Genomic DNA, 23,983 nt, shown 5'->3' with positions numbered 1-23,983 from the left:
GAAATGCAAGACTTTATAAAAGCTCTTCTGCAAACACTTATCATTTTAACCATAAAGTCATTCGATGTGGTCATTACCATTATGCAGTGAGTGCCATAAATCGAGTTTAACTTTTAGTTGAAAGAATATTCCAGGCTCAATACAAGATCTGCTTGCTGAAAGCAGCACATTACAGTGATTTTACCGCAGTAAGATTTTTCTTAACCTTTACCTCTATAATGCAGTGCCTTGGATTTAAATTGTTGCTTGTCGCATTAAGATGACAGCTGCAGACAGTTTCAAGCCAACCCAGTCATACTTTCTTCCACAGACAAAATGCTTTTCAGACAAAATGAGACAAGTTTGCTTTCCCCTCCAACAGTTTTATTGACATGAAGTATAACTACAATGGGACCATGGTGAGAAATTTGAGCTCCCAACTCAAATGTCCAGCAGCAGCCTTCTGGGAACGTGCTGCTTCCCATCCACTTCTGCAATAAGAGAACATGATCAATGCTCGAGTCTCTACATGATCAAATTTGTATGTCATCTACAGGTCCTTGCCTGGTCACACCTTTGCCTTCCGTCCCCTTCCTTTACCCTGAAGGAAATAAAGGTTACTCATTTGTGCATAGCTTTAAAAAAATAAAGGGAAAAAAAAAATAAAAGGTACCTTTTTAGGTGGATTTTCACCATCTGAGGCTTCCCTGCATTTACAAAACACTTGATTAGTTTGCTTTGAGATGCTAAAGACAATTAAACTCAATTAAATGTTAGATTTAACTTACTCATCCTCCCCCTTTTCTGGCTTCTTTCGCTTTGAAGATAAAAGGGAGCAGTGAGAATTAGAACAAATTTAATTTACACAACTCGTGACCTACGAGATGAGGCCTTACTTTGCCAGCACTATTTTTTGTGACTTTCTTAACCGGTGATTCTTCAATATCTTCCTCTTCTTCTACCTCTTCATCCATCTCTTCATCCAGCTCTTCATCATCCGAGTACTCCTCCACTGGGAGAGATTTTGGCACAAGATCAATTGGCTTTTACAGCACCCACAGATAATAGCTAAAAATAGAGCTGAAAGGACCACTCACGGGCCACATGTTCCGCTCCGACATACACCGGCCCAGAGCCGTGCTTCAGACGAAAGGTCACGGGTGGATGAAGATCCAATCCAGACAGGTTGACCTGATGGAGAATGAAATCTCATGAGGTATATACAGACTTGCGGAGGTGAAATGGAATTACTGTAGATCTATTCAAAGTAAATTATAAAAGACTCCACAAAGAGTTTGACAACATTTTTTTTTTTAACCCTATGGTGCTGCTTGTGTGGTAGTCAAATTACTGATTTTTATTTATTTTTTTTACTATGAAATGAATGCACTATATTTTAGTTCAATATTTTGCATTTTTAGGGGATTTTATTGTGCCATTCACCGAATTGTTATGATCTAGACTACTTATTACCCCTTAACTGCTTTTTGAGCATAGATATGAAAATTAGGTTTCCAACTTGAAGGGATGAAAATATTGAATGCTTTGGAGAAGTTTGGTCTGACTGGCACATTGCTGAACTTAAAATTAAACGGCAACAATCTAAATAAATCTTTATTTATTATGAAGTGCAAAAACTTATAGAAAAGATACGGTTTTCAAAACATGTTTTAGCCTAATTTAAAACGGCGTGACAAATCAGAGCCATAAATCTAAGCAACTGTGTTCCAAATTTGAGGTTGACAAAAAAAAAAAAAAAAAAAGTGAGCTTTCACACTGTAAAAAGTGATAAGTTGACTTAACTTAAAAATTGAGGAAACCCGTTGCCTTTAAATTAAAAAAAAAAAAAAAAAAGCGAACTTGACAATTCACTTAACTTATTTTTTAAATTATCACTTAAACATTAAGGCAACGGGTTTCCTCTTTTTTTTTTTTTTTTTTTTTAAGTCAAGTCAACTTATCACTTTTTACAGTGCAGTAAGGTTTTGCTTCCCATTTATTTGCAAAGCGGTTATTTTCGACGACACACACATACGACTATTTTACCTTTATCTATAAATAAATAAATAAACAAGGAACACCAGAAGGTTACATTTAAACCGGTAATTAGGGTGAAAACGAGAGAGAGAGAAAAAAAATTCACTATTAGCGAAAATGCTACTTAGAGGGGCATTGTGGGTATTTTAGCGAGCGAACGTTTGCACAGAAATTACTTACGTTACATGAAAACAAATATTTCTTACCGTAGGCATAGATTTAGCGTGTAGTGTTGCTATGGGAACCGCTTTCGCGCTGCTGTTGCCCTCACCAGTGACCAGCTCGACAATATTGAACTCATCTTTAGCGGTGTGACCCAGACACATCTTCAAATCAAATATTAACGGGTTAAGTGTAAAAAACACCGATTAAACGTTACGTTTACCTCGACAATCACTGAACCAACCGTTCTCAGTGCCAGCTGGTGTTGATGGTTCGTATCATCCGTCTTGAAGGACTCTTCTTTATTAGATTCATTGAGTTCACAACCTGAAACAACGAACGATTTAATATAGAATATTAGTACGTTTTGTATTATATTTTACTTGAAAACACGAAAAAAGTGTAACGTCTTACCCCAAAGAGTGGACAAAGGTTTCTCTGTTTTGCTCATTTTGAAACAAAAACAGAAAACTGAAAGCCACATACAGTAAATGTTTATTAGCCAATTTAATGCGCAGTATGTAATATGAATTATTTAAAAATTCGTTATATATTCTCACCAGAAATAAATCTCAGGGCTGCTTCTAGGACAGAAAAAGAAAAGAAAGAGTGAGTTTGCGCCCTGTGAACGTTTAAAGAGGAAGTTAATTGCTCATCAGGTGACAGTAATTAAGTCAGGATCACTGCAGGTTAATTATGGATCCGACCTGCAGCATGAACCTGCTGAAAAAAACACTTCTTTATAATCATGTTTTAATCGAATAGAATTACGCTGACTCATAATTATGCATACTAAATATGTTGTCTTTTATGTTATATTAACCTCTCTTATAACCGGGGCTAGTTGTCACATGGGTACGTTTTCGCAAGGTCTTTATCTGCAAGTGTTTATTTTCAATAGCAGTGGTTTAGTTTACTTTATAAACCTAGTGTAAATAAAGAGCCAAATTATGATCATGTTTATGGAGTAACAAAAAATAGAGTATCATCATGTTTTGTCATAGTTGTTGGGTTAGGAAGCGAAAAAAAAAGCATGCTTTAAAGAAAGAGTTGACTATAATAGAGGTATATTATAGTTTTTTAATAGTTATTTAGTCAATAAGTGAAACTTGCATACATTAAGGAAATAGTTGACTAGGCTATATATATATATATATATATAGTCTACTTTGATTACATTTTATAAACAACTATGTTGTGCAATGTGTTGTGCAAATAAATAGCAGATTTCCACTGTTACAACCACTATATATTGTCACAAACCTGCATCTGTATAAATGTGGATTTTATTTATTTATTATTTTTGCATTCAAGACTTTGTGTTTTTATATACTGTAAATCAGCTCTTAGAAATATTCACTGTAGTAAAAAGTGTGACAACTATCCCCAGTCTCCCAAAGAGATCCCTCAAATCAATTATTCTCAAGAGATAAAGCTGTGCTCCTTTCATAATTCATGAATTTTACACTAAATAATTAATTAAACAATGTCGTTTTTATAGCTGCAATACAGCTGAATTTTTCTCATATTTGAAGAAGCCTGCATAATTGATTTTTATTTTCCTGTTTATTACTGTGAAGCTGCTTTGAAATGATCTGTGTTATAAAAAGCACTATATAATAAAAGTGACTTGACTATTTTAATATGTGTATTTCAGTCGTTTAACTTCTATTTGCCATGGTTGTTTATTTATCTCAGTTCCATATGTGCTGCACACTCTCGTTCTGTCGTGTGATCTATTATTAACAGATCTCCATGCACCGGATCACTCAGCCTGTGGATTACGGAGTGGAGAGAGAACATGGGCTGTGAGTTAGACCGCCGCTCCCCTGGGTTCCACCGCCAGCCCCTCACCGCCATCAAAGACCACGAGCCGCCGGATGAAAAGAAAGTAGAGGAGGGGGTCGAAGACGCCATGAGGACAAAGAGACTACGAGGTGTGGGGGTGATTATATATACAAATATTATATATTGACGTTAGGCAGAATTATGAGCTGTGTTTTTAATATAACTTCATCATTTTCTGTGTCTGCACACCTGTGCTCACCAGAAGAGACCGAATGACATGCGAAAAATAGAGGCGAATGCCTTGTAAATGAAATGTGAAGCCACATGGGAGCTCCACTCACACAATCCCGGCTCCTGACGGCGTATAGGATGGTTTAAAGAGCGCGTGGGAGGGCTCAAGTGAATCCTCGCTGTGTGTGGGCCCCGTTCTCCTCCGTGAAACACTCACGCACACTGTCTAAGTTAAAAAGCACAAATGAACCCAATGAGCATTTGTTGGCTATTATTAATGGTGACTAAGAGCATTTGTGGGCTGTCTAATGCAATGAATGACACACACATGCTGCACCGTGCCAAACGCCTGTTCGGTAACGTGACAAGTGTGTTTTAAAGTCAGCATGACATCAAAATTGATGTCATGTTGAAATTTAGAATAGAAGAGTAAATAATAATAGTAAATGTGACCATGGAGCACAAAACCAGTCATAAGTATTATGGGTATATTTGTAACAATAGCTAAAATTACTAAATTATTGATTTTTCTTTTATGCCAAAAATCATTAGGATATTAAGTAAAGATCATGTTCCATGAAGATATTTTGTAAATTTCTTACTGTAAATATATCAAAACTTAATTTTTGATTAGTAATATGCATTGCTAAGGACTTCATTTGGACAAATTTAAAGGCAATTTTCTCAATATTTTTATTTTTTTGCACCCTCAGATTCCAGATTTTCAAATATTGTCCGATCCTAACAAACCATACATCAATGGAAAGCTTATTTATTCAGCTTTCAGGTGATGTATAAATCTCAATTTCACAAAATTGACCCTTATGACTGGTTTTGTGGTACATGGTCACAAATAGAAATTTACTTTCTCAGAACACATCAATGCTCTTAAGGATGATTCATCAGCAATTTTGTTATGTTAAAAAATTTTTTTTTTTTTAAATATTTGCTCTGCCTTTAAAACAAATTTCCTTTGTAGCTGATGTCATTGATGCCACAGACCCCCAAATGTGATGACCCCTTCCCAATATATGACTTTATATAAAATCCAAAATAAAAGTTTTTGTTGACATAATATATGTATGTGTACTGTGTATATTTATTATGTAAATACACACACATACAGTATATAGTTTGAAAATATTTACATGTATATACACACATATATATATATTTATATTCTTATATTTTATATTATCTATAAATATATTTAATATATAAACATAACATATTTTTCTTAAATATATACATGCATGAGTTTGTATTTATAGATATACATAATAAATATACACAGCACACACACATTAATCTCGATTAATCGTTTGACACCACTACATTATATATATATATATATATATATATATATATATATATATATATATATATGTATATTTGTATATATTTTACATTTAGTCATTTAACAGACACTTTTATTCAAAACGACTTACAAATGAGGACAATGGAAGCAACCAAAATCAACAAAAGAGCAATAATATGTAAGTGCTGTGACAAGTCTCAGTCGGCCTAATGCAGTACACGTAGAAAGGTTTTTTTTTTATAATAAATAAAAGAAAACAAGTCAAAAGAATAGAAAAATAATAGAGAATGCTAGTGTTAGAGGGTCATTTTTATAATAAATGAAAAGTAATGAAGATAAAATAGAAAAAGAATAAAGAATGCTATAGTGTTAGAGGCTCTTTTATCTTTTTAAAGAAAACATAAATTAATTAAATAAGTAAGCAAAATAATTGCAAAAGAGTTGTTTACATTGTCAAGGTTTTAGTCAATGATTGTAATTCAACCTTTCTAAAATCTTGCCAATGATTAATGCAGTTCTTTAATGTTGCTGCAAAAGCAAACAACAGTAGATTGAACTAAGCAGTGCTGGTCCTACTTTTTTTATCATCAGTTCCTGGTAGATAAAATCAAATCCTGCCCTACTAATTTTTTCTGTCTCATTGAATATCATGTTTCACTTAAAAATGCATCATCTTACAGCAGCAAAAATGGCTTGCAAGTGCCATTTCACGTTGACTTTAATTGTTCCTAGGAAATGCTCCAAAGTGCTGAAAACTAAAAAAATTAGTTTCCCATCCCCAAGGACCTTTCTACACCACATTAGCTGCAGAATACCTGTTTCAGCACTTCCTAAGTAAACTGCATATTGTGGATTTGCTCGTTTGGTGGCATTTCAGTGTGGAATTACAGCAATTTCCGGCAGGGAAATGGAGACAGTGTGGAAAATCACAGATAATCCTTTGACCTCCTCGGATCTAATTAAGATTTTCTCAAGGAAAGGGAGGGATGGGACCCCTCTATAGAGTGTCAATAGAGTGTCAGTCACTTTTTTCTTCATTTCTCTAGCTTAAAGAGAAGAGTGTGGCGCTAGCAACACCAAGGTCATGGGTTTGGTTGCCAGGGAATGCATGAAGTAAAAACAAAAAACATCACTTTGAATGAGAGTCAGCCAATGCATATATGTTTCACTTTATCTGTTCTAAGATAAATGCAACCGCATCATTATATTCAGCAGCTGACTTTTAACTATGGCAATGGGCAATGAGCCACACATGTATCATGTGTCATGCCTCATTAGTCTGTAAGGCTGAGTGGCACTGCCAACACTGAGCTGTGATCTTACAGCCTTAGAAACAGTCAGTCGATTGTAGATATAAAGGTTTAGACAACCAAAAGGCTCTTTCCTCTTTTATTACTCCCAAACAACACTGGAACCTACACTGGTAAAACTGATGTGTTAGATTTACTTAAAATATATATATGCACCATTTTTGCATCACACTTTTTAAGTAAACCCAACTCGGAACAATTTCACTTAAAATAAACAAGATAATCTTTGTTATATGAACTTAAATATTTGAGTTCACTCAACATTCTTTACTTAAAACATGCAACATGATATAATCTACAAAGTAATTTCAAGTTGTGTTAACTTAATATTTAAACTCATTTATATAAAAAATATAATTGAGTTGAACCAAAACAACATTTTAACTAATTTTAGATATTCAACTATTGGTCTGCTTACTGCACTACTACATTTCACTCAGTCACGGTTTATAAAATTAACTTAAACAATGTAGCACTGGGGTAAAAAGCATACTATTAAAGCATGTGGTTCACTTATAAACGTGTAAGTAAGCAAGTAGACAGCTTGCTATCCTTTTAAACTAATATGTCCACTCAATATAATTATTACCCAAATTAACACAGAGACCTCAATACTTGGTACATCATACACAATGACGGTAACAATCAGTGAATAGTGTTTGAGTATGAATGGGTCATTTTTGAGTAGAAAATGAACTCCAGATGTCACAAAACAATAAGTTACTAAACCTAACAACAAAAGCAAAAAATAGTGTAAATACAACTCAAAAACTGTGAAAAATTTGCCCCAGTGCATGATGGGAAAAACGGGATCATAACTTAAAGAATCCTTGTAAACATAACAAACAATTCTAAGTAAAATATACTTATAAGTTCAAACGTTAATTTCTACAAGCTTAAATTGAGTAAAAATATAGAATTTACTTTAATTTTTAATTATTGCCTGAACTAAATTATTTAATGTAGAAATTACATTTGTTTTTATGTAGTATTTACTTCACCACAAAATCATTTTTCTCAGTGTATTGACTTTCATTGTACAAGAAAAACAAAAAACATTCTTCAATGTACCTTATTGAAGATCATTCATTTGTTGCACAGAAGAAATGATTTGAAAGTGATTAAATGATGACAGTTTTTTATAAAGGAACTCAAAGAATGTGATGAGTTTGTTTCTTCGTCAGAACAGATTTGGAGAAATTTAGCATTGCATCACCAATGGATCCTCTGCAGTGAATGGGTGCCGTCAGAATGAGAGTCCAAACAGCTGATAAAAACATCACAATAATCCACAAGTGATCCACACCACTCCAGTCCATCAACTGATGTCTTGCAAGGAAAAATCGGCATGTTTTAAAGAATAAATCCAGAATTAAGAAGGTTTTACCTTCAAACAGATTGTGAAAACAGTCCAAATCAGCTCTAAACAAATATGTTGATGGATTTTGATGTGAGAGGATAACAGGGGATGCACTTTTTCATTGGACAAAGCATTATTATGGATTTCGCCCCAAAACCAATGGTTTAAAGTTAAAACAACTTCATGGTGAATTTGTTTCTTATAAGCACACAGCTTTCCGCTTTACAAGACATTAAATGATGGACTGGAGTGGTGTGGATTATTGTGATGTTTTTATCAGCTGTTTGGACTCTCATTCTGACATTCAGAGAATCCATTGGTGAGCAAGTGATGTAATGCAAAATTTCTCCAAATCTGTTTAGATGAAAAAACAAACTCCTCTTCATCTTGCACAGCCTGAGGGTGAGTGCATTGTCAGTAAATGTGCATTTTTGGGTGAACTATCCCTTTAAGCAAATTTCTCCCAATGAATGTTTTCTCTTTCTCTTCTGGAACACTCACTCAGAAGTAATTAACAAAGATTATCGCAAAGCAGCTTGTGATCCAGCTAACAAGCATTTGAAAATGAAGCTCTCAGAGAAATGACTTTCTTCTCAGGCCACTGGATCGACAAGAAATAAAAGTGCATCAAAGCATCACATATCTCAAAGTGCGCTGGAGGTCTTTATATGTTTTCTGTCCAGCTCTTCTCTCGTAGCCGGGCATATCTGTTTGAAACAGTCTGCTCTGGTCACGGCACCTCAAACTCAAGGTCTATCTCATTTCTTAGTGCAGGCTAGGAGTCTTTTAGCCTGAGATGAGAGGTGTGGGATAAACACTATCGCTGTTACTGGACTATGAATTCCCTTGACCGGTGAAGTCATGCATGATATCATATGGGGCTTCGCTGTGGATTGATTTGGGAAAAACATTTGGTAATGTAAGTAGAGACCAGCCTCTCCACTGGGAGTTTTAAATGACCTTTATGGTAAAATGCACACTGGGGTAAGTTGTCACACCATTCTCAAAAATGAGTTCAAAAAATTTCTGATTGGTTAAAAAAAGGGTGGGCTTGTGTTTATTTCAGATCAAACTATTTTCATTCTATCTATCTATCAGTAACAAATAAGCATTCACTATTTCTCTGGATTCAGATTTTAAACTGTAGAAGCATATTCTCCCCACAGCATCAGCAACTTTTACACACACAAACCAGAGAGAGAGAGAGAGAGAGGAGGGGTGAGTGAAGGAGAAGACACACTGCGGAGTTCAGCAGAGAAGAGATGAAGAGAGCTGGAGACAGAGACCAAACCGACATCACAGAGCTGTGAACACACAGGAGCTCATGCACACACGCCGCCTGTGAGTTCAACTCCACGTCTCTGACACCAAGCAGCTCTGCTGTGGACTTCAACGCTGCATCTGTGATTATTCTGGGCTGGACCCCCTTTGGACTGTGTTTTAACATGCTGGGAGTTCAAAGTGATGCTCTGCTGGTCGGCTTGATGGTTTGGATGGGAATCCTATGGGGAGAGATCTCAACCCAAGGTAATGTTCATTACTGCACTGATTCGTTCAGATGCCCTTGTGTCTTTGATGCACTGACACTGCTGTTTAACAGAAAGAGCCCTGGAAACTTTAATAACACACTCCTCACTTTTATCATGATTACGCACAGCCTATTTGATAAAGACTCGTTGCAACACAAGTATTTGAGTTTAGTCGCCCTGATGCGACATGTGAGGTTTGCGGACAAGATCGTATGAGACAAACATGCCTGTTTTGATCAGTTTGGCTCGTGCATGCGCTGCCAGAATTGTTTTCAAGACAAAAGTAGGGCAGAAATAATGAAGAAACATGCTTATGTGTGGATCTGCTGCATAATAACGCGTGTGGACAAAGAGAAACGCTGCGAGATTCTAACTGAATGCGATTTTATCAGATTTAATGCATAGACATCGTGCTTAAATCAGTGTCAAGAAGGACCCTTTGGACTTGCGCGTTAACTGTAATGAAAGTGCATGGAATGACATGAAAATGCATTGGTTTGTTGTCAGCTAATGCGTGTGTATGTGTGCTTTTCCATTCATAAGCATGCTTCCTTTACGCTATTATGAGTTTCTTTGCGCAAGATTGCCATAAAAATAAATGCTTTCTTTTGTAAATCGTGCGCTCGCATGAGAAACAGGAGCAGTTTGATTTCAGTAAGTGTCACCTCCCCAAAACATAAGCACTCACCCTCCCTGACCTGGTGTAATAAATGCAATGCTGTTGCATTATTCATGCAGATGCGTGAACAAGAAGTCAAACGACTGTGTTGGTTCATCCACCCGTGTTTTTCTTCCCCGAGCAGCTCTTTAATCACTTGCTGTGTAAATTTAGCTCAGTTCCACGCGCGTGGGCAACTCATCTTTAATCGGGACATGCGCGAGTGCATGTGGCTCCTTAACACGATTCTGTCCTCTAGTAAAAAAAAAAAAAAAAAAAAAAATGTGTTTATTATCCTCTGAAATGAGAAGGAAAAGACACGTCTCTGCGTTTGGATTATTTCTGTCCAATGTAAATTCATATCCCAGCTCCATTGGACGTTTCCAGTTTCCAGGTTAAAGGAACAGCATTTTCTACACTATAAGCAACTATAAACAATATAGCCTATATGTATTTGTTTCTATAGAGCAACCTTAAAAACTCACATATGCGAGTTAAACATTGTTTCAAACATAATCACTACAACAATACAATAACGGATATTTTATAAGGTCGTTAATAGTACAAACTGCTGTTTGTGTTTTATTAGCTATATTAGTCGAAATTATTCTATCATCGACTATCCTTGATCAAACGGAGGTGCAGTTACAGCTTTATTATTATTTATTAATTCGACTGATTCTAAATTCATTTTTATCCAGATTTAACTCAAAGCGGTGATATCTGTGTCTGTTTTGTAATTATTTGTTTGTATTCATCGGTTTGACGCATTGAGGTTTTTCGCGCACCTGTTATGAACGTCGTAGGCGGGCTTTATTCCGTTGACAGCGTGATCAGCCAATCACAGCGAAGCAGACACACCTACATGCGCAGGTACGTTTCGCGTTTTAGCGCTCGTATTAACGCCATGTTGACGCAAATAAACTCAAGAATTAAGACAAAACCTTCCTCTGAAACTTCATGTAGTGTGGATTGAGAAACACGAGTGTCATATTTTGTAATATTTATTTATTTTTGTATTTTTTTACTTGTAAAGGAAGGCATAACCTGTCACTGTGAGCGCATCTTATAATGTGAGTGTGGTTTGCTACAATCAATACGTTTTTACATGTAGTTTACATTCCTTTATGTGTATCATGCTAAAGTTGCTAGGTTGTCGAGTTTTACATGGCCTTAGGAGAGTTGAATGTTAGATAACCACACAGGCAAGAATGGTAATAATATATAATATTTAAAAAAGTCTTGTGGGTATATTTAATGTTTTTCCTTGCTCCGTAGACTTCCATTATAATGTTGTCTTCCATTCAGTTCAGATTGACATCTCTAACCATGCATTATTGTGTTGTTTGCACAGAATATGATGTGTAAAGAAACAAAATGGCAATTTAATGGCAAAAAACATTTGCTTTGCAACTGTACAGTTATTTAAATTGTAGATTTCCAAAATAGCTTCCGAGTTTGTTTGTTTCATTTACATAGTGGAAAATATGACTCGAATTAAACAGCATAAGAGCATTACTTTAAACACAATTACAGTGCATTGTTTGTGTTTACAAATGATGAGTTGAAATTGTCTGGAAATCGACAACATCTGTTATAGTGATTAATTACTTAATATAGAACTGAATTTGTACCGAACCCAGCACTTTCCATAACTAGAAGTGTTAGATTACAGAAGTTATCATGTCCCTTGTGTGCACTTTGGATAACGTCCCATAATAATTGAGTTCTCTTTGTTTTGGCACACTCTGTTCCGGTTAAAAGGAATGAGATCTTAGTTACACTAGCTGTCTTTATTTACTGCTGGTGATATGATAGAGCCCTTCCATATACGAAATAGTTTTGTTTTGTCACTCAAATGTGACCCTGGACGACAAAACCAGTCTTTTTCAAAACTGAGATTTATACATAATAAATAAGCTTTCCATTGATGTATGGTTTGTTATGATCGGACAATATTTGGCTGAGATACAACTATTTGAAAATCTGGAATCTGAGGGTGCAAAAAAATCTAAATATTGAGAAAATCACCTTTAAAGTTGTTCAAATTAAGTTCTTAGCAATGCATATTACTAATCAAAAATTAAGTTTTGATACATTTACGGTAAGAAATGTACAAAATATCTTCATGGAACATGATCTTTACTTAATATCCTAATGATTTTTGACATAAAAGAAAAATGGATAATTTTGACCCATACAATGTATTTTTGGCTATTGCTACAAATATACCCCAGTGACTTAAGACTGGTTTTGTGGTCCAGGGTCACAAATGAATCTAAATTGTTATATTTTAAAGAAATAATTCTCTCATGTCACTATTTGCTCTCTGTCATTGTGTTTGGTGTTCCTTCATTCGTAGAAGAATTGTGCTGGTCGCTCTCTTCCATGCAATTACAGTGAATGGGAACTAGGGCTTTCATGCTTCAAAAGCACCATAAAAGCAGTCATAGGACTCACGCTCTGCTTCCACAGAGAAAAGAAAGTCATAGAGTGCAATTTCTCATTTTTGACTTCATTATCCTATAACTATCGCCTGCAAAGTTTTAAGCAAATTCACAGTAGCTCTCCCAAAAATCAGATCGACTATTCTGGCGGAGCTGTCAGTGTTATTTTCACAGGGCCAGAACTCTCTAGGTGACAGACTGTCTGTTCTGCACCTTCTGAAACTCACTCATCTGGAATTTGTCCTTCTCTTCCCATCACATCACTTCCCGTCTTTCTCCGCAGCTCTCCGTAGTTTCTGATACACAAAGCCAAATCAGAATAGAAAGGGCAAGAATGTCCTGCAGAAATGTCTGATAGGAACTAAAACAAGTGCATGAGATGTGCTCTCAGAGGACTACAGGCTTAAATATGTGTCCTTTGCTGTGGATTTATGGAGACCTGAACATTGGTTCATTCTACAAAATGTAAAAAGTGTCTTTTGACTCATTAACATGTAAAGAAGGACTCTTATTACACTCTTAAAAATAAGGGGATTTCACAGCGACGTCATAAGGACCCTTTAGGTTCCCCAAAGAACCTTTCAGTGAACAGTTCTTAAAAGAACCTTTTTTAAAAATAATCTAAAGAACCGTTTTCCACTAGATGGAACCACATAGAATATAATAAATGCCAATAAAGAATCTTTATTTTTATGAGTGTATGGATAATTATAGGCATTTTCTGTTATTGCTTCTTGTTATGTTTTTGTTTAGCAGGCCTCATTACCATGGTTTTTTTATATAGTACACAAGTAATTAAAGAAACGTGAATATTTGTATAAGTATAGTAAAAATTACATTGTACATTTCTAAAATTATATTTATATAAATTACATAAAAATTATTTATTTAATATAATTTTAAGGAATGTTTTTAATCACTTTTTCTAAAATATATATTGGTTAAAAAAAGTCTAAAACTACATACTTAACTGATTATTGAAGTTTATTTATTTACTTTTTTTCCCTTTTTTTTTTTTACAATTCATATTTCATATCTAGCCAGCCCCAAATATTGTATGGTAGCTCTTACCACTTATTATAAAATAATTTTCATTAATTTAATCAATGTTTAATATAACTACAATACATTTTTCAATAAGGTAATGAATTATATTATACATTTATAAAAATACAAATATTTTTTAATTAAATATTTAACAAAGTATGACAAAATAAATTGATTTTAAAAGATGGAAAAAAAAGAATAAAGAAAAAGGCACCCGTTTTATAGAATGACTCATTTGATTGTACCTGTGTGGGTTTGTTGATTCAGGATACGATGGGCTTCTGTCTGGTTCTGAATCCATCACCAGTTGTTTGTTTGGCTAATATCATATTTCCCTAATCGGATATGAAAACAAACGCTGATGTAGATCCATTGAACGTTGCATGTTCTGTAAATATAAGCGTTAGGTAATATCTCTAGCGTAATTTGTTGGCTGGCATTATGGTATTATTTCAATTAAGCATGTGGTGTGTTAAAAATAGCAATAAGCTCTTAAGATTTCTGTCTACATCAGAATATGGTGTTGTATGCAAGATCACTGCCATTTTATAAGCTCTGACAGTAGGGCAGCTTGCGTAATATCTGCTATCCTGTAGCTCTATACCATGGGCTGCTGGCCTGTGCACGTACAGTGGATCTTGGAAAGTGCTTTCCGTTGTAGTTTCCTCTGAATGAGAGGTTTGCATCTGATGCCCTGGAGGTTTGCTGACGGGAGGGCGACTGACAGCTTCTCTTCAGCGCCTGGAGTCCAACTCAGCGGCTCAGCACCTCCTCATCGTTCACGCAGAGGATTCTCTAGTCACTGGGAATTGGTGAGACTTTCTCGGGTTTCCTTTGAACACTCGTGTCCTACGGCACAAAAAAAAAAGACAAGATTTGTAGCTGTGAGGGAAGGATTGTGGGGAAAGAGTAAAGGTAGATGAGATGTGGACAACCTAAAGAGTGCAAGTGGTGGTTTTAGGAGATGCTTTATGCATTACAAGCTAATTAAGTGACAGTAAAGACATTTTATATTATTACAAAAGTTTACCATTTCAAATAAATGCTGTTCTTTTGAACTTTCTATTTATTAAATAATCCTGAAAAAAAATGCATTATGGTATCCACAAAAATATTAAGCAGCACAGCTGTTTTCAGCATTGATAATAATAAGAAATGTTTGTAAATGTTTATAAATTATATTTTATAAATGTGTATGTATATATATATATATATATATATATATATATATATATATATATATATATATATATATATATTAAGGAATAATATTAATGCATGTATTTCCACATTTATATAGTACTAATTATTTTAGCTGTCTTGGTATATAGTGTGTTATAATTTTAAGAAATTATTTTTACTAAAATCCTTTTAATTAAAATATAAATTAAAATATAAATTCTTTAAAAGTCTGATTATTAAAGTGTTTTTTTATTCAGTCATACAATTCATAATTCATCACTAGTTACAATTCCTCCCTTAACCTTATGTGGTAGCTGCCAGAAACAGTGTTGCATTTGTCATTTGTGACGCTTGACAAAACCAGTCTTAAGTGTCAATTTTTCGAAATTGAGGTGTATACATCTTCTGAAAGCTGAATAAATAAGCTTTCCATTGATGTATGGTTTGTTAGGATCGGACAATATTTGGCTGAGATACAACTATTTGAAAATCTGGAATCTGAGGGTGCAAAAAATCGAAATACTGAGAAAATCGCCTTTAAAGTTGTCCAAATTAAGTTCTTAGCAATGCATATTACTAATCAAAAGTTTTGATACATTTACGGTAAGAAATTTACAAAATATCTTCATGGAACATGATCTTTACTTAATATCCTAATGATTTTTGGCATAAATGAAAAATCGATCATTTTGACCCATACTATGTATTTTTGGCTATTGCGACAAATATGACTGGTTTTGTGGTCCAGGGTCACATTTGTGTTAGTGTTTAACCAGCAACCTATGAAAAAAGTAGAATTTTGCACTGGCAAACACTGCTCTAGGTCTAGTTTCAGGTTCAGTCCCCCTTTAGCAATCTGTGTTTTGCTGAAGGGCAAAATATGGATGCGTTTCTTCTTGCTGGGATCAACCCATCAACCTACTGGTTACCAGCTCTGAGCTTTTGCCCATTACACTCGCTTATCAGGTAGGCAGCAAAAGGCTGTCAAACGAAAAGACAAATTAAGGCCCTCTTTAACATTTCCCGATGAAAACGTGAGGAAACAGTTTAGCATAAACATCCTGACACAAGAGTTTCACAGCCGAGCATCTGTTGCCTCAGAGTGTTAATGAAATTATCAGGCAGTGTTAATCAGCCCTGACTGAACGCATTGGTCGAGTGAATCTGACAAAACTAATGAACGGCCCAAAGGATCGGCTCATCTTTACCAGTGCCCTGAAAAGAAAATATATTAGTGCGTGTTTTGTGTTTAGTTGCACTGACTGGATTTATTTCAGGGGTCATTAGATGCTCTAAAATGTTTACTCTGACATGCAGAAGACTCTGAAAGGAAGTATTAAAGTTAACATGAAATCAAAATCAACCTGACTTTCATAATAAATGGTCCTAGTCTTATTTTAAAGGATTCAGTGCATGTCGTGACAAAAACCGTTGACTCAGAACATTAATCACGTTGGGTTGCAACCACCATTTCATGGAGTTTTAAGTAATAGTTTTCTCAAAAATGAAAATTTGCTGAAAATGTACTCACGCTCAGGCCCTCCGAGATGAAGATGAGGTTGTTTTCCATTGGAAAAAATTTGGAGAAATGTAGCATTGCGTCACTTGCTCACCAATGGATCCTCTGCAGTGAATGGGTGCCATCAGAATGAGAGTCCAAACAGCTGATAAAAACATCACAATAATCCACACCACTCCAGTCCATCAGTTAATGTCTTGTAAAGTGAAAAGCTGTGTGCTTATAAGAAACAAATTCACCATGAAGTTGAATTAACTTTAAACCATTGGTTTTGGGGCGAAATCCATAATAATGCTTTGTCCAATGAAAAAGTGCATCCCCTGTTATCCTCTCACATCAAAATCCATCAACATATTTGTTTAGAACTGATTTGGACTGTTTTCACAATCTGTTTGAAGTTAAAACCTTCTTAATTCTGGATTTATTCTTTAAAACATGCCGATTTTTCCCTCGCAAGACATCAGTTGATGGACTGGAGTGGTGTGGATCACTTGTGGATTATTGTGATGTTTTAATCAGCTGTTTGGATGGCACCCATTCACTGATCAATGATAAATTTCTCCACATCTCCATGAAGAAACTAACTCTTTTTCATCTTGAATGGCCTGAGGGTGAGTACATTCTCAGCAAATTTTCATTTTTGGGTGAACTATTCCTTGAAGGACATTTGCTCCCTCACATTGAGCCATGGTGCTTAAATGGGAAATGTGAGTTTGAGCCTGGTTTTTGATTGTTCCCTCCTTTCATGTGCTCTGCTGTTAAAAGAAAAGCAATAAGACTGTCAAGACAGGAGAATAAGGCTCCTCAAGCATCTAAATGTTTACTGTTACCAACAGACGCCTTTTAAAGAGATTAAAAAGCAGGATATTGTCGAGGAACAGAACACAGCCCCTCATAATCGCTCCTAACGCAGCTACAGCTCTAATGATGCATGTGAATGAGCGATTCAGAACGTCAGCGCTGAACTTTGAAGACGCTCCATGATGAATCTAAGCCTCTGAATATGACGGTGTCACTTCAGCCAGATGGAACGGTTGGTGCAAAGCATGCACCATCTGTCAGGCTCATGACACCTCAATTTCCGCGGAGCATTTTACATGCTTAATATTTCAGCTTCCCTTTGCTTCAAAGCGGCGGCTGACAGGTTGCATGTTTTGAAACGTCCCAACCTGTTTCTCTGATTTGAGAGCTGCACGCAAGCGACTGCCTTCACCTGAGCCCGGGCGCGTTTAGCACATCGAGACGAGGTGAGAAATGCAGTCAAAGCATTGCCGTCAGCTCCCCCGTCTCCACGGTGACATTTGAGAGCGAGTGTTTGCCTTAACGTTTTAGCTCGATGTTTCACACACCTTCAGCTGTCGGGTTTGTTCATCCTGTGCTTGCGAGCGCTGTCAGCCGCTAATGCAGACGGACAGTCCCAGCAGGTGGAGAGAGTCGATTCAGTGCTGAAACTTCATTTTACAGCTATTATGGAAATGACTTTTTCGGGGCATGAAGACAGCTTTAGAAAGAGCCTCAGAATTAATGTAATTTCAGACGTTTAGATCTGAATCATTTCTGAATGTGATAAGGTCTCGCGCCTGCTGCTTTTGTAGATGGGAATTAATGTGGCTGAAGAGCTTTAATGCCCTTAAAGCCTACTGTGGAGGTGCCATGGTACTTTTGATATATACCAGGGAACTTACTACTTAATAATATGCCATGGTATGCCATTTTAGACACGTAACATGGTATTACCAGGGTATTATTGTAACTATATTATTAGTATCTGATGCATTACTCTTATGCCACAGTAGTTTTTGCAAAGTACATAACAATAAAAAAAACTCTTGTATTACCATGTTACCTCATCTGGTAAATATTTGTAAAACCATATTGGTACCACGGTACAGGGATGGTATCAGATGAAAGTACCATTGTGTTTATATTGTACTGCAAGCAATTTCATTATACTGTCATGTCCAAAAATTGTATCATCTGGTACATTTGCAAAAAAGTACCATAGTATACCGCCATGGTGTTTTTGAAAGGTACCATGGTATTCTTGGAAGTTGTGGCAAGTGTTTCAAAGTACCATAGTGTTATCAGATGTGCCATAGTACCGCCACAGTACTTTATGTAAGTTATAACCAGAAAAATCATCGTATTATCATGTTACCAAATTAAAAACATTGTATCACCATGGTAAATATTCATAAAACAATGGTATTAATCATGTTACCATATCAAAAATGGTATTACCATGGTAAATATCCATAAAACATTCCATAAAGATTTCCTTAAAAATGTGGTGGTACCATGATATGGTGATGGTAACAGGTAAAAATACCATGGTATTTACATGGTACTACAACAAGGTGCTTTTATGAATATCATAGCACTGGTACCACATTTAAAAAAAAAAAGTCATGGTATTTGGAAATGTAAAAGGTCAGTCTTGGAAGTTATGGTAAATGTTTCCATAGTATTACCATCTGATACAGTCAATGTACCATGGTGCCACCACATACTTTTTCTAAGGCCATAACCAAAAAGCTGTGTATAAAAATCATGGTATTACAGTGGTACCATGTTATCAAAAACATGGTATTTTTCCTTACAAGAGTACAAGAGTATTTACTGGCTATTTTAAGGTACTTCTTAGAATAATGTGGTTTTATCACAAGAAATGTATTATCTGATACCACAGAAGTACCTTGGAGTACCATGTAAATACTGCGGTACCATGGTTTACATCAAAGTTCCATGGCTTTACCATCTGATTCCATCACTGTATTGCCAAGGTACTTTGTTAGGAAAAATATTTTTTATATTGTAATAGTCTTTTGTGCTTCTGTTTTTTAGTGATGGTATTACCATGATAAAAAGCATGGCAGTACCATGGTGCTTTATTGTTAGCGTGTGATGTAAGGCGTCCCGAGGGCTGTGTTAAAATGGGTGGCCGGGTGTTTTCTGCCTGTGCAGTCTCGGCTGCGGTCGGATCCAGGCCTTTTGAGCGTGTGAATGAGCGATCGGTTGGAGGGTTCTTGGCAGGGCTGCACACTTTAGTGCCTCTCTGTGGGCAACAGTCATTGAAACACCACTCACACTCCAGACTGCCTCCCGTTCATGCATGGAACAGAAGATGGAGGAGTCAAGGCATGGAGAAGAGGGGGAAAAAAGAGAAAAACACTCATTTTTATAGCCTTTTTTCCGTCTTGCATCCATCAAACTTTTTCACGCTTATGAAACCTCCTCACTGTCACAGGATCTGTGTGTAGATGACAAGCGCTTTGATTTTTAGACATACGGCGGGTTTCCTCTGGGTAGCATAAAGTATAAATAAATCAACAAATAAATGTTTTAAAGGACAACCGCATTAATTGTAAATGGAGAGGGCTTTTAAGATAGGTTGTCATGGTGATAGGAATATCAACACAGGAAATCTTTGGGAAAACAAGAGTGGAATTCAGTTCAGTTCAATTCTGTTTTATTAGTAGAGCACTTTTTCTATTGAAATTGGTCCAAAGTAGCTTTACAAAGAAAAGTACGCAGTGAATAAGCCAAATGTGACATTGCCATGAAAAAACTGCCAACGATATTCAGGTTAGATGGGGAAGAATCTCAAAGGCCATTATCTGTGGGTTGGTTTTGAAGTTGCATACAAATTACATTCATGAAAATAAGTAGTATGCATGCTATTATACTGTACGTTATGTGAATTTCTGTATGCATGGAACATCTGGATGATACTACATTTGCCTGAGTCAACTAGAGCACACAACGTGAAATACTTAATCCCATAATGCAATGCACTCAACTTCATTTTCCAATTGAATTTATAGATTTTATATTATATTAATCCAGCTGTTTTTCGCTTTTTCATTTTTATAAAATTTTAAACTCTTTAAACTGAATTAAAGGGGGAAAAATGATTGTAAATATTTCCAAGATGATAACTGGATGTCATATGAGTGTCATTGAGTGAAACAAGCAAAATAATGAGATCATGTGACTGCATTTATTTTATCCCAAAAAAAAAAAATAAAAAAAAAATATATATATATATATATATATACTGTGAAATATTTTTAGAATTTCAAATAACTGTTTTCTAATTGAATATATTTTAAAATGTAATTTATTCCTGTGATGCAAAGCTGAATTTTCAGCATCGTTTCTCCAGTTTTCAGTGTCACATGATCCTTCAGAAAACATTCTAATATGCAGATTTGAGCTCAAGAAACATTTCTTATTATTAACAATGCTGAAAACCCTAGTGCTGCTTTATATTTTTTGTGGAAACGAATGATTTAATGAATAGAGCAGCATTCATTTGATATAGATATATTTGTAACATTTAAAATGTCTTTACTGTCAATTTTGATCAACTTAATGAGTCCTTGCTGATTAAAAGTATTAATTTCTTACTGACCCAGATGTTTGAGTGGTAGTTTACTGTAAAGAAATGGAAGTATGATAATCTGCTATTCTGAACATTGACAGAAGTTTGTGAGGGATCTGTGTGTTTTTGTGGGCTGATGCCCAGAGAGAGATTATTCTATCGTTCTTCTTGATCTTTTTGATCCCTGTGTAGACTTTGTAAGTTAAATGAAGGCAGGAGAGGGAAAATGGAGAGGATACGGCCCTTTGATGTATTGTCACCCTTTGTTCTCCAGAGAAGTGGTTAATCACACACTCGTGGTATCGTAGAAACGTTGTTCGTTTCACCTTGGCTTTGAGGAACATAGCGTCCCAAAATAACACAAATAAAACCAAAGCAAAGGTCAGAATGTTGAGGGAGGAGCGCAGAGATTAAAGGCAGAGGACAGAGGGAAGGATGGAGGGTGAGAGGAGAGAGAGGAGCAGGACAGCTGCCTGTGTAGACGACGCACACCTGTGCAGATGCTCAGAGACGCTCGAATTACGAGCGGGCAGAAGATGCCATCTGCCTCGCCTTCCTGGAGGAAATAGATTCCGGCCCCTAGAACATCCAAGAATGGATGAGTTCCCTATAAAGGCACCATGGAGACGATGAGACGGTTTACTGTTCTGATGTTCTTTAATAGAATTGAATTTTTTTAAATACTTTCTCCTGTCCTAATTTAATATGCTGAAAGAACAACTACACTGTAAGAAAAAATCTGTTGAAAAACTATAAATGTCCTGGCAGAAAATGCAGGATCTTTTCCGTTACGGATGTTTCCTTCAGCCCTTAAACACAACACGACGCAATGCAAAGCATAATTCAAAATATGGGTAAACACAGTTGAAAAGTCAATACAGAGGATTTGTTCATATTACCAATGGTATATTGTGCCGTGTTTTTGCACTTTTTTTAAAGAATATAAGCCATTTAATATTATGGTAATTCGTGTAAATTGTCACAAACAACTTCTAAATCAATTTAAAGCCTGGGTTATTGAATGATTTACATTTATTTTCTTAATGCAGTTTAAACTTGCCTTCTGGTCCCATTCTAGTATGAAACCAGGTTGTGCGTCATTCAGAACTGAATTGAATTCCAATTTAATACCTGAAACTAAACTGTATTTGAATTGAGGTAGCAAACAGGATGCAGAATTGCAATTATAATTGTAACCAGCATACTTGCTTAAGAAAAGCAAATATCATCAAATTTCATGTTGGCTTGACAAAGCCTTGTTTAAAAGTTTTTAAAAAAGATTTTTTTTAAAAACTAACTCTTTAATTTAAAAAAATGCATATACAATTATTATTATAAGATTATTGGAGTATATTTTATTTATTTTATTCATTTTATTTTTTTGTATTTTTTTTCAGTGTGTTGCTGGCCATTTCTTTGTAATTGTTTGTGAAATGTACTAGCAATTTGAAAATTGTTGCTACACCAAATTTTTTTTGGTGTAGTATGAAACTACATTTTTTAAGTGAATATGCCATTTCACTCAGAAATACATCACAAGAGCAAAATTGGTTGTCATTGTTCATTGCCAACTCATGAATGCTTACTTATATAGTTGATTTGCATATTATATTTGAATAGGAAAAATGCTTACATTAAAATTATACACTTTACCTTAAAGTAACTGAAAATAAGCTCAGTAAATGTCTAAATTGTACCATTTTGATGCCAAGTCTTTCACCCATCTTATTACAGACGAGTTGATTTGTACTGAAAAGCTTTACATGCTGGGTGAACATGCCATCTATACTGGATCAGGATTGACAGCTCTTATTTTCCACATCGACGGACGGCTGAGTCAATCTAGAGCTGTGCAGTCACCAGCAATTTGATCGTACCGTCACCAGGCGTTTGTCCAAGACTCTTGATGTAATTTGTACATGTTTACAGACTCGCAACAGATGATAAGGATGTTCGCGTGGTAGTTCATTGGTTTAATATTGTATCCATGGTGCATTGGGCAGCACTTTAAACAGACATGATGTGTCATGTGGCTCATCCCAACACAATCAATGGCTGCTCCAGTTCAGCGTTGGATCTCGAGGGCTCGACTGACCCGATGGGGGCGTGTAGGAACTGTCCCGAGACATCGACCCAGTGTCTGTGCTGCTCTCATTAGCTTCCACTGGAAAAAAAATCATTATTTCTGGTTCCTGCTCTTCTTTGTCTCTATCCCTGTGGTGTGAGGTTCCAGTAATAGCCGCTGTAACCGGCATTGAGCTCAGGGCCGAGCGCCATCGCTAATGAGGCAGGTGTTCAAATTAGTGAGCCGGGCCAGCGATCCCTTGGGAATATGGCTGCCGTCATGTAGATGTGGAGAATGAGAATTTAGATTAATTAATGCTGGAATGTGAGCTTGAGTCAATAGTTCAGATATAATTAATATGCTGCCCTTCTGAGGTATTGTTTGGAAAAATATTGTGTTGAAGTGGTTGCCAATGCACGGCTATAAGGTGTGCTGATTGGTTTTAGCGAGATGCTGTGGTTGCTCTGGTGTTCTGAGTGGTTGGTAGGGTGTCATTTGCCAGCTCATTTCCAAGACTCTTGCTGTGTCTGAAATTAAATACTTCCCGGCTATATAGTATGCGGAAAACAGTACGCCAAATGTACATCCAAATTTCATTCATACTATATTCATACAATATAGAACATGCTTTTTTAACGGTCGCAGAGTAAGTACAAATTCAAATGTAGTACCTACTCAGACAGTATGTGATTTCAGACACACTGTCTGTGATATTCTGATCTCTAGATTTGACTTGTGTCCCTCCTGAAATATTCTTTACCAATGCTGTTTTACAGCCAATTTGTACGTATTTTACGAGATGGCTAATTCGTACACACTCGACCTCACCTGTGATGGTTAACTGTGATGGGCGGGGTTAGGTGCGGTCCTTCATATGAATTCCTTGCCACCTCATAAAATGCGTATGATTTTTCACAAAACATGAATTGAATTTGTTTCAATTAGCAACTTTGTCAAACATGTACGA

The 23,983-nt window shown here is 35.9% G+C and overlaps 2 protein-coding genes across 5 annotated transcripts in view; one reads left to right on the top strand and one right to left on the bottom strand.

Moving 5' to 3' along the window:
- Positions 1 to 323: 323 nt before the first annotated feature.
- Positions 324 to 2,827, bottom strand: npm2b (nucleophosmin/nucleoplasmin, 2b). 2 transcript variants are annotated; one of them, XM_058788748.1, is made up of 10 exons: positions 2,739 to 2,826; positions 2,593 to 2,649; positions 2,423 to 2,505; positions 2,223 to 2,342; positions 1,077 to 1,170; positions 876 to 991; positions 768 to 796; positions 653 to 686; positions 544 to 580; positions 324 to 470 (listed from the first exon to the last, which is right to left on the bottom strand). In XM_058788748.1, exons 2-9 carry the CDS (start codon positions 2,627 to 2,629, stop codon positions 548 to 550), a joined length of 546 nt encoding a protein of 181 aa, XP_058644731.1. In that variant the 5' UTR covers positions 2,630 to 2,649; positions 2,739 to 2,826; the 3' UTR covers positions 324 to 470; positions 544 to 547. The 2 variants fall into 2 exon arrangements, with proteins under 2 accessions (XP_058644731.1, XP_058644733.1); XM_058788750.1 differs by having other exon boundaries at positions 376 to 453; positions 2,739 to 2,827.
- LOC131547948 (seizure 6-like protein) overlaps positions 1,102 to 23,983 on the top strand; it is a 57,277-nt gene continuing 34,395 nt past the window's right edge. The window contains exons 1-3 of one of the 3 annotated variants that reach the window (XM_058788745.1): positions 1,102 to 1,195; positions 3,928 to 4,115; positions 9,352 to 9,712. In XM_058788745.1, the coding sequence (XP_058644728.1) occupies positions 9,631 to 9,712 (82 nt within the window). In that variant the 5' untranslated portion in view covers positions 1,102 to 1,195; positions 3,928 to 4,115; positions 9,352 to 9,630. Of the gene's footprint in view, positions 1,196 to 3,927; positions 4,116 to 9,351; positions 9,713 to 11,154; positions 11,246 to 11,308; positions 11,446 to 23,983 lie in introns of those variants that run through there. The other 2 variants (XM_058788747.1, XM_058788746.1) reach the window with 2 other exon arrangements.

The sequence above is a fragment of the Onychostoma macrolepis genome, chromosome 10, assembly GCF_012432095.1.
Source record: "Onychostoma macrolepis isolate SWU-2019 chromosome 10, ASM1243209v1, whole genome shotgun sequence".
In the NCBI taxonomy this organism is placed as follows: Eukaryota; Metazoa; Chordata; class Actinopteri; order Cypriniformes; family Cyprinidae; genus Onychostoma; species Onychostoma macrolepis.
This window is presented reverse-complemented; position numbering and strand designations above follow the sequence as displayed.